Source organism: Odontomachus brunneus, unplaced genomic scaffold, assembly GCF_010583005.1.
Source record: "Odontomachus brunneus isolate Ranch 3 - 2012 unplaced genomic scaffold, Obru_v1 Obru_scaffold_004, whole genome shotgun sequence".
Lineage (NCBI taxonomy): Eukaryota > Metazoa > Arthropoda > Insecta > Hymenoptera > Formicidae > Odontomachus > Odontomachus brunneus.
Window position 1 is genome coordinate 3,655,939 of NW_022639454.1, and position 10,598 is coordinate 3,666,536.

Here is a 10,598-nt window from a genome sequence, read left to right on the forward strand (position 1 = left end):
TATATATATATATATATATATATATATATATATATATATATATATATATATATATGTATAAGAGGAAATGTATACATTATTTGCGACGTAATACAGTTATATAAAAACATAAATTTGCACAATAAATGCTTATTATGATATTGTATTAATATTCTATCTATATAGTATCATAGTCAATGTTATTATTATTACAATGTTGATATGATATCTCAATAAATTAAATTTTTTATTTAGGAATATAAAATGTTTTAGTAATCTTCCCTATCGAAGAGAGAAAAATATATTAATATTACTAAAACGTTAGTTTAGAATGAGGAGGTAATTATATTATGATGGTTATATTTTGATAAATATCGAAATGATATTAATTTAATTACAAAACAACTTTGAATTAACCTAAAAAAAATCTTGTATTAATATCTGGGTTTAAGTTTGATTAAAAATCCTGGAAAGTAACATTTTAAAGTTATGATAACATCGCTACTAAATCTTTAGCAACATAATTAAAAATTTCTTAAATTTAATGTTGGTGTAATATTTTAAATTTAATGCTGGTGTAATATTTTTATGTTATATGAGTATTTTAATATTGTATATACTTGTATATTATGAATATATGAATATATAATATGATATTGTGTGTTTTACTGATATTGTATATTGTATCTTGCTGATATATATGATATATTGATATATATATTGATATAATTATATATTGATATATATGATATAATTATATATTGATACATATGATATATATGATATAATTGATATATTGTGTCTGTGTGTACACTACATATTCAATACTGAAAAAATATCATGGTTAGATCCATATTCGTAACGCAATAATCATAAAAACTACGATTATAATTTTGAACAAAAAGTATTATATATTTCTATATAAAAATCCATAAATATATTTTTCGGGAGAAACAGTTATACATTTGTTAAGATCTGTGACTTCTCTGAATATCACACATACCCACACAGCAGAAGTGGCCAAAATATGTCACAGAGATATCCTAAAGATATATTTGTGGTATGCGATATCTTCAAGATATCCTTATGATATATTTGGGACATTCCTGCTGTGTGAGTATTAGAGAAACAGTTAATTTATATTCAAGTTTATTCATTATATTCTTCATTTATTACTTATATGTTTATCAAAAAAGTATATATGCAATAAACTTTTTTTAAAATCATTTTTAAAAATAGAAGAAAAATATACTCTTGTAAGAGTGTTGGATCGAACAATAATTCATAGCGTGTGTAGAAAGCGTGAGAAATCGACTAATCGCATTTCAAACGTATACGACGCCCCCTACTAAGTTTGTTTTATCGCATATAAATGATTGATATGTGTCTAGTCATATGTTATACGCTTATTTCATATGTTAAGGCGATTCATAGCGCCAGGTATGACGCCAGCATGAAACACGTTTCAGAACACACCGTCCTCGTTGCGCGACATTCCCCGATCACCCTTTCCGTGTTCATTTACGAACGTTAGAAGTTGCTGCCCGTGTGTGTCTGTTCCTGCTCAGTCTATACGTCCGTTCCGCTCGATCGCAGTAGTGAGAGAGGAGACAGGTAAAATCTAACGTGAACGAGGAGAAAGCATCGAACAGTTTTAAGCTGCACCGTTCGACGAGGACGTTAGTTGTTACGTGATCGAGCGCGTTATGCATGATATTGCATATTGACGTTACACGATATAGCGAATTGTATTAGACGGAATGCATTTGTCGAGATAGATCGGAGTAGCTCAGAACAAGTCGCAACCGGTCGAAACAGGGAAGAACGTTGGGAGTTCACGCGGACGTGTGAGTTTCAGCTGTAACGGACACACGGCAGCGGCGTGCCGGCACCGTACATTGATCTACACGAAGACGGAGATTGGTTATTGAAAAAATGGCGGCCGAGGCACCGATGCTAAATAAGAACCGAATGATGGTGTTTAAGAACAAAGGCAAGGATCAGGAGGTGGGTGAAACGTGCTATCGTTCACGCGCGAGTTGGGAAACCATTTTCCTCGCCTGGCAGATGAGTTATACTGTCGAGGCGAAGCACGTTCTAGAACTCTCGCAACGTGCAATGCCATTTTTCTCCTGCCTGTATGCGGACACACCACACCGTCTTCTCTTCCCTGTTCCTTGTTAATGTGTCTTTCTCTGTTCTCATTTTCTATCTTTTTATTTTTCTTCCATTTTCTCCTTTTTTTCTTTTTCTCTTGATTCCAATTTCATCCTTTGCTCTGTATCTTTTTTTTCTTGTTTTCTTATTTTATTTTTTTTTGTTTTTCTTTCCATATGACTTGTTGCTTTTTTGTAATTTGTACTAACACAAAAAATCTACTATCCTATAATAATTATATTGAAATACAAATGTAATCATTATAGATCTGTCCTTTATAGCTGTACCAAGTTGTACTATCTGTACTTAAAATAAAATATGATTTATATATATGATACTGGGTGGAAGAGAGAAGAAATAGAAATATTGTAAAATAGTTCAGAAAGTATAGCTATAAAGAACAGACTATATGGGTATTCTTACTTTTTAAGATAGTCTCAAACTACTAAAAGATTTTGCTAAATTACATATTTGTTTAATATTTTCAACATTTTTCTCTTTTTTGAGATTTATACTATCAGTTCTGTTAATTATACAAAACTGATTTTTATTTTCTTCAAACAATAAGTTTATTAAAATTTTAGCATTGATACATGTGATATATGAGCAACGCTTTGCCTAAAAATAATATTTGCTAATTCTCACTTTAATCATAACTCAATTTAATCATAACTCATATTACAACTACAATTTTGATGATAAAACTATAATGTTGCATCATAACTAATCATTTTAGGAGATGAGAAGGAGACGCAATGAAGTAACTGTAGAATTACGTAAAAATAAGCGTGAAGAGACTTTACAGAAACGAAGAAATGTGCCTATCACAGATTCAACAGGTAAAATATTAAAAAATAAATTTTGATATAATTTTGTTATATTTATGCATGATACTTTTAATATTACATTAAATTGGACTTTTGTATACTCAATGGAATATTTTAAATATAATTCCTTTGGATTTAAATGTCAAATGATTATATGTAGTTTGCAAATACATAAATAATTCTATTTTTCTTTTAATATAGACGAAGATGATATTGATAAGCATCTCTCGAAAATCAGTCTGGAAGAATTGGTAGCTAAGGCTGCTAGTTCAGATCCAACAGAACAATTACAAGCTGTACAATCAGCAAGAAAATTATTGTCGTCAGATCGTAATCCTCCTATTGATCCCCTGATAGAAAGTGGTATTTTACCAATCTTAGTTCGTTGTTTGGAACAGCATAACAGGTATGAGAAAATATTCTTTATAAATGAATATGATAACAATTAAAGTATTATATGGAATATAATATCAATATAATATCAATATGATATCAATTAATGATATTTAGGATATCAAATAAGTTTAACAAAAAGTGTGATGAAAAAAGTTATGCTGCAATCAAGAACCTTGTTAAAAATTATGTAATGAATATTTGTTAACAATAAGTTTCATATATTCTATATATGATATGGGAATATTTTTTATATAGTTGTGTGTGAGTATAATGCACATTAATAATGTAGCATTATAAATATTTTTAGTCCATCTTTACAATTTGAAGCAGCCTGGGCTTTAACAAATATTGCGAGTGGGACTTCAGCTCAAACACAAGCTGTAGTAGCAGCTGGTGCTGTCCCACTGTTCTTACATTTGTTGCTGTCAAGTCAACAAAATGTCTGCGAGCAAGCAGTATGGGCTCTAGGTATGACACCTGATTATATGTCATAAATTTACGAATTATTCATAACATAATGTGAGTTACTCCTTTTTCCTTCAAAAATTGTTTTTCAAAGATGTTAATTCGTTGAAAAATTAATTATTTTTATAATTTACATTTTTATTCCTTTATAGGTAACATTATAGGAGATGGCCCAGCACCCAGAGATTATGTCATTAATCTTGGTGTTGTGCAGCCATTGCTCACGTTTATCAAACCAGATATACCTATTACGTTTTTACGTAACGTTACCTGGGTCATTGTAAACTTATGTAGGAATAAAGATCCACCACCACCAATTCAAACCATAAAAGATATTTTACCTGCTCTGAATGTGCTTATCCATCATCAGGATATCAATGTAAGTATTGTATTATAAAAATAAAATTGTTGATCATTCTGCATAAAGTAGTTTAACAAATTTTCGTTTGATAGATTCTCGTTGACACAGTATGGGCATTGAGCTATCTGACCGACGGTGGTAACGAGCAAATTCAAATGGTTATTGATAGTGGTGTCGTACCTCGTTTGATACCACTTCTTTCGCACAAAGAAGTCAAAGTGCAAACTGCTGCACTTAGAGCAGTTGGCAATATCGTGACTGGAACAGACGAGCAAACGCAAACTGTCTTAAACTGCGATGCACTTTCGCATTTCCCTAATTTGTTGACTCATCCCAAGGAAAAAATCTGTAAGGAAGCAGTATGGTTTCTCTCTAACATTACTGCTGGCAATCAATCACAAGTCCAAGCTGTTATAGATGCTGGACTTTTACCACTTATTATTCGTAATTTAGCAAAGGTAAGGTTAATAACATAATTTTATGCAGATTATTTAAAAGTTATTTTCCATCTTATATCAGATTGCCAATAGAATAGTTATATTAAATTAGGCAACTCTGTTAATAAAAAGTCAATGTATAACTTAAAAGAATTCTTTGTATAAGATCTTCTCTGGTTTTCTTATGAGGAACTCTATATGCTTAAAACCTATATTTCTGTTAAATTGTTTGAAAAAAAGCATTTGTGTCTATTCTAGATTTATCATATCCTAGATATGATAAAAAATTTTATATTTTGCATGTTATATATATTACTTTTGTAGGGAGAATTCCAAACACAAAAAGAAGCTGCATGGGCAATTAGCAATCTTACAGTAAGTGGTAATAGAGATCAAGTTGCACGGCTCATACAAGAAGGTGTAATTGGTCCATTTTGTGACCTCTTGTCGTGTAAAGATACTCAGGTTGTACAAGTGGTATTGGATGGAATACATAATATGCTTAAACTTGCGGGTCCACAAGTTGAGCAATTGGCGAATATGATTGAAGAGTGTGCTGGTTAGTATATCTTATTATATTCTGTCACATATTTGTATCTTTATATATATATATATATATATATATATATATATATATATATATATATAGAGATCTTTATATATCTAGAGATATATAAAGATATATCTCTATATATATATAGAGATCTTTATAGATCTCTATATATATAGAGATCTTTATATATCTTTATATATATATATATATATATATATATATATAGCATAGAGAAAAACAGCAGTAAGAGAAACTAGTACGTGCTTATATTTACATTTTTACAGGCTTGGACAAGATTGAAGCATTGCAGAACCATGAAAATGTAGATATCTACAAACTAGCTTACGACATCATCGAGCAATACTTTTCGGAAGAGGTAAGAATCGTATTCATGTTATATAGTTTATTAAAAGAATGTAGAACGATATAATTCCCCTAAACATAATTTTACGTTAATTCTAGGATAATATTCTAGACGCATAACAAAGTTCAATATGCTTTTCTAATTCCAAATGCCGTGTTTCTTATATAAATGTCATGTGTAATGTGTTTCTTGATGCGTTCTGCATCATTCTTATCGTTTTATCACTTCCAATAATATTTATATATGTTTCATCTTCATTTATAATTATCGATTTCAGGCGGATGATACGAATCTGGCACCACAGGTCGGAGAAGGAGCTTTCGAGTTTGATCAAACGACGAGTATTCCGAGCGAAGGTTTTAAATTCTGAGAGGGCCTCCATTTCTTCTTATCCGATCGTGCCGTCCCCCGACGAACTCCAATGTGGAGCCATCCTGCTTTCCCTTTCCTATTTCTACATCCACATTTTGCTCCAGTAAAAGCATAGCAATATGAATTCTCAGTCTTGCAAATTATTACTATAGTAATTAACGATAATAATTATTGTAGTAATAATATGGAAGAATTGTTGCTTTTGCTGATCTAAAACGTACAGCATGACTTGTCGATTTTTTTCATATTTGAAATATAGGAATGAAGTTTGAAAAGATTCGGTTACGAAGCGAAGAATCCGTAACCACATACATCTATGTATTTTGATTTTTTTTTTCTTTCCGACTTTCCTCATATAATGTGTACGTTACCCCCTTTTTTTATTATACATGATAAATGTATTAGTGGAGTCTTTAGTCGAATGCAGCTACAGAACATAAACGTGCGGATAAATTATTCTAGTAAAATTAATTAGCTGCTCTGCACATTGGAACGCGAAACAGAAGGATCTTTCTGATTGCTTGATCATGTTACTCTTCACTCTAACTCAGGACGAGTCTTGATTAGCGATATTACTTTTATAAAATAATTCGTGTATATTTTAGGCATGTTAAATTTATAATGATATTGATTACTAAATAAAAGAATCAATTGACTACTCTTTGCTAGCATAATTGATAATTATGGACATTTCTGTAAGGAGCCAGACAACTAATAAAATACCAACGGAAACTTGGCAAGACTTTAACTATCAGTCGGTAGTTTTATTTCGACGTAATAATTTATATTACATGTAAAACGGAATATATATTACGAAATTAAAAAATCGAATGTGCCTGCGCTATATCCTTGGTCTTTGCTCTTAAAGTATATTTATAAATTATCGTGTGTGTGTGCGTGCGTGCGTGTGTGGTGTGTGTAAAAGTGAACGTGTGTGACGAAATATCCTTTGATTTAAAATTACACATTTTTTATTTAATAATATACAAAACAATTAAGATTCTTCTTTAAACTCTAATGTGGGATCTACAAATTTATGTACATCATCTGCATACATTTCCTCCGGAAGTGATTCCTGGGTAGTACTTGGGAAATACGTGGGGAAATAAGGCGTCGTTTGGTGTTTCCTTAAAGGAAGTATCGTGTCAAAGATGTAACAGTAATTGTTGGTTTCGCCTGGTATATTGTGTCCCAGAACCCACATCACATTATATTTTGTATTAATTCGTAGAATCTGTAAGATGTTGCAAAATAAGGATCAAACGATTGCTATATCTTTGTGCGCTTAAATGAAAACTTAAAGTTAAACTTAAAGAAAGTAATCGTAAATAAAATTTTTGGTTTATAAGTTACTTTTATAGAAGATTATAGATCATTTTTTACGTATTTGTAGCGTGGATAAATATATATATGCACATCGTACCCGTACACCTTTTAGAACGCGCCACCTATTACCCATATGTCCAGGCATCTTTGTGCCAGGCATAACGCGAGCCTTTGTGCCGCCTGATCCGATATTTCCGGGTCTTCGATGAGTTTTTGTTACACCGTGACTGGCAGGCATTCCATGAAAGCCCCATCTTTTCATAACTCCTTGGAACCCGCGATCTACCCTAATAGGTTTTGCACATATCATGTTTAATACCATTATTCTCCTTTCAATAAAATATTATGTATTATACAACATGATAGGTAAGCAATGATGACAATAAAAAACTTCTTTACGTTTTTCCACGAATATCTACGACTTCTCCTGGTTTGAAGTGCGAAACGAATAAAGGAGTCCCTGGTTGTAATGCTGCTTGTGGAGATATTATAAATCTTCTCAGTATACGTTTCGGCATAACTCCCGAATCCTTGAATATACCACTATATTCTTTAGTGACCTATGCAAAGAAACAATCATTAATGTAGTTTTTTGTAAGACAGCGAAGGAAAATAACAGATATAATGTTGGTTACCAGTTGTGGATTTATACTTTCTGCGCCTACTACGAGACATCCAAGTCTGTGTTTAATCTGTATTGGTTTTTTACCTATCACAGGGTAGAATTTCTCTGGAGGTATATATTTCACTACTTCATTATCGACAATCTGTATGAAAATGAATAAGATAGGATAAGAGAACTTTAAAATGTTGATAAAAAATGGTTATGCTGAAAATCTTTTATTGAGAAACAAATCTATTTTAATACCTGAAGTAATGTTGAAGTAACCTTCTTCCCATTCTTTAACCATAATGGGTATACTCCTATTTTCTTGGCAATCACACCAGTACGTCTCATACCAGGTTTCCATTCTGTAATTGGTTCAACAGGATTTAATTTCAAAGGAGAGAGATTCATTCCAAGTTCAACATGAGGTAAACCATATTTGTCTTGAACTATTTCTTGAAGAAACTCCTTGTTGTCTTCTGTTAACTGTTCCTTATATAGCTATAAAGAAATATTTGTTGCTTATATATATTATATTTAGTGAATATATATATATATATACAGACCAATAATTTTATTTTAACAGATATTTATACACTTAGTATAAATATATACTATTTGATGTACACATCTTGTGTGTATTGTTAAAAAAATGCTGTAAACTAGTTACATACGACACGTTGTGTTTTTGGTAACCACTCTGGATGACGATATTTAGGTATGCCTAACCGTCTACCTCGACTTGGAACAGACAGCATATCAATACTAAAAAATAAAGGAAATTAATTTTTTCGATCATTTCTGTAAGTCTGTCCATCTTAATTTTATTTGTTATATCTTGTTTTATATATTTTCTCGTGTTAACATCACATTCACTAATGCAAAACAAATTATTTGTTACGAATATTGACAATGTCATACCTTTGTTTTAAGCATTTGTGAAAAAGTTGAAGACTACTGATGGTCTTTAGAAGTGATGTCATTTTTCATATATTAATTTTGCACTGCTTCTTTTTAAATGTTTCTCTTTTATCTTATAATTTTACGTAAATACAGATAACTTAACTCTAACCTTAAAATATGTTAGAGAAACATTTCTATATTATCAAGGGCTGCGTTCAGATTCCTTACCCGGGTGCACTCTAATACAAGAAGTGCTATAGTATATGTGACATATACTATAGCATTTCTAGTAATAGAATACACCCTGGTGGGAATCTGAACGCAGCCCAAGAGGGTTCATCAACATATAGGGCTGCGTTCAGATTCCCCACTCGGGTATATTCTATTACTAGAAGTGCTATAGTATATGTGACATATACTATAATGTTTCTAGTAATAGAGTGCACCCGGATGAGGAATCTGAACGCACCCTTGCGTTCGGGGAGCTATTAACGCTACCGCATTCTTCTATCTTTATTGCTCCTTAGATATACAACAAGGATAGAATAATACTATTGCACTGAATAGCGCTAATAGCGAGCTCCTCGAACGCACCTATAGGCTGTGTTTCGAAATTTACTGCTAGTACTGAAAATCTATAGTTCATGTTACGTATACTATAGAATTTCAGTACTGGCAGTGAATTTCGGAACGCAGCCATAGAATGGACTGCTAAATGAAGTGGTGAGAGTAGGAACAGATGTAGATTGCGTTCCTTTTGGGCGCTCATGCGCTGTAAGTGCCATTGGGTGCGTTCAGCGAACTCAACAGTTGCACGACAGTTGAGTAATTCGTCAATGTAATTGGTCTAAATTTAGGGATCTAACAGTAAGAACCAATAATCGCTGATTGCTCACTGAGCGCTTTTTTCGCTGAACGCGCCAATTCTATTTTTATCGCTTATTAGATGCGGAAGAAAGATAAAGTGACGCTTATAAGTACTTAAAGCGCGTGAGCGCTCAAAAGGAACGCAGCCGTAGAGTAAGAGGCAGACAATAGTAGGACACCTTCCGTCTCTTTTCCAAGTAGGAGCGTAACGCATCGTAACAGAATCTTAATCATACTGATAATTTGTAATAAATGTTCAAGAGCTTTGCTTTAAAAAACTTTAAAAAGAAATAAGAGCTCTCATTGGATATCGCTCATCGCTAATCGCGTTTAGTGTGAATCTAGCATTATATCCATATTCTTACAGAAATTGTAGACGAGCCTTTACTGTTGTGCGCGACCTCTAAATGATGTACTCACGTATTATATAAAGATTCGAATAACAAAATAACGGTAATACGACGTATGTGCACACAAAGCGCAAATATCTGCTTGGATCATTTAGAAGGAAGCAAGGAAAGAAAGAAAGACGACCAGCAAAATGAAAGTAGCAGATTCTGTCGTTAAAAAGAGCGCCAATTCTAAGGTTAGTATATCTTAGATAAGGTTACTTATATCTTAGATAAGGTTACTTATATCTTAAGGTAAGGTTACTTATATCTTCAGATATATATATATGTATATATATATATATATATATATATGTGAGAAATGTGTGTTTACGATGATGTAGTAATGTTTTTATTTGATAAATTTTAATTATCTAATTACTTAATCTTCTCCAAGATCACTCATGCTCAACTTTTCTGTCGTGGCAAGATATGTGCATTAAATTTTTCCTACTCGCAATTTTACTGTTATTAGTTTATTATTGTATAAATAGAGGTGTTATTCTTTCTTGTCACGGTTTTTTAGTATACACAAGATGTTCTATGGTCTCTCTCTCTCTCTCTCTCTCTCTCTCTCTCTCTCTCTCTCTCTCTC

At 32.0% G+C, this 10,598-nt stretch overlaps 4 protein-coding genes across 7 annotated transcripts in view; 2 read left to right on the forward strand and 2 right to left on the reverse strand.

Moving 5' to 3' along the window:
* Nucleotides 1-1,062, reverse strand: part of LOC116846401 (muscle, skeletal receptor tyrosine-protein kinase-like) — a 14,492-nt gene extending 13,430 nt beyond the window's left edge. Inside the window, exon 1 of the mRNA XM_032820193.1 lies at nt 983-1,062. The gene's annotated coding sequence lies outside the window, so the exon portion shown is untranslated. The remainder of the gene's footprint in view (nt 1-982) is intronic.
* Nucleotides 1,063-1,434: 372 nt separating this feature from the next.
* On the forward strand, nt 1,435-6,665 carry LOC116847494 (importin subunit alpha-4). 3 transcript variants are annotated; one of them, XM_032822589.1, is made up of 10 exons: nt 1,435-1,593; nt 1,838-1,986; nt 2,873-2,975; nt 3,165-3,369; nt 3,667-3,827; nt 3,977-4,203; nt 4,278-4,643; nt 4,947-5,181; nt 5,460-5,551; nt 5,817-6,665. In XM_032822589.1, the coding sequence occupies exons 2-10, from the start codon at nt 1,915-1,917 to the stop codon at nt 5,907-5,909; spliced, it is 1,554 nt and encodes a 517-aa protein (XP_032678480.1). In that variant the 5' UTR covers nt 1,435-1,593; nt 1,838-1,914; the 3' UTR covers nt 5,910-6,665. The 3 variants fall into 3 exon arrangements, with proteins under 3 accessions (XP_032678480.1, XP_032678471.1, XP_032678461.1); XM_032822580.1 differs by having other exon boundaries at nt 1,453-1,593; nt 1,758-1,986; XM_032822570.1 differs by having other exon boundaries at nt 1,461-1,986.
* Nucleotides 6,666-6,864: 199 nt separating this feature from the next.
* Nucleotides 6,865-8,984, reverse strand: LOC116847509 (39S ribosomal protein L3, mitochondrial). The gene is made up of 7 exons (XM_032822601.1): nt 8,766-8,984; nt 8,519-8,609; nt 8,106-8,345; nt 7,873-8,004; nt 7,637-7,797; nt 7,335-7,524; nt 6,865-7,145 (listed from the first exon to the last, which is right to left on the reverse strand). The coding sequence occupies exons 1-7, from the start codon at nt 8,825-8,827 to the stop codon at nt 6,906-6,908; spliced, it is 1,116 nt and encodes a 371-aa protein (XP_032678492.1). The 5' UTR covers nt 8,828-8,984; the 3' UTR covers nt 6,865-6,905.
* A 1,049-nt stretch (nt 8,985-10,033) lies between these two features.
* Nucleotides 10,034-10,598, forward strand: part of LOC116847517 — a 2,167-nt gene continuing 1,602 nt past the window's right edge. For both annotated transcript variants that reach the window (XM_032822608.1, XM_032822613.1), the window contains exon 1: nt 10,034-10,200. In XM_032822608.1, coding sequence (XP_032678499.1) covers nt 10,156-10,200 — 45 coding nt within the window. In that variant the 5' untranslated portion in view covers nt 10,034-10,155. The remainder of the gene's footprint in view (nt 10,201-10,598) is intronic.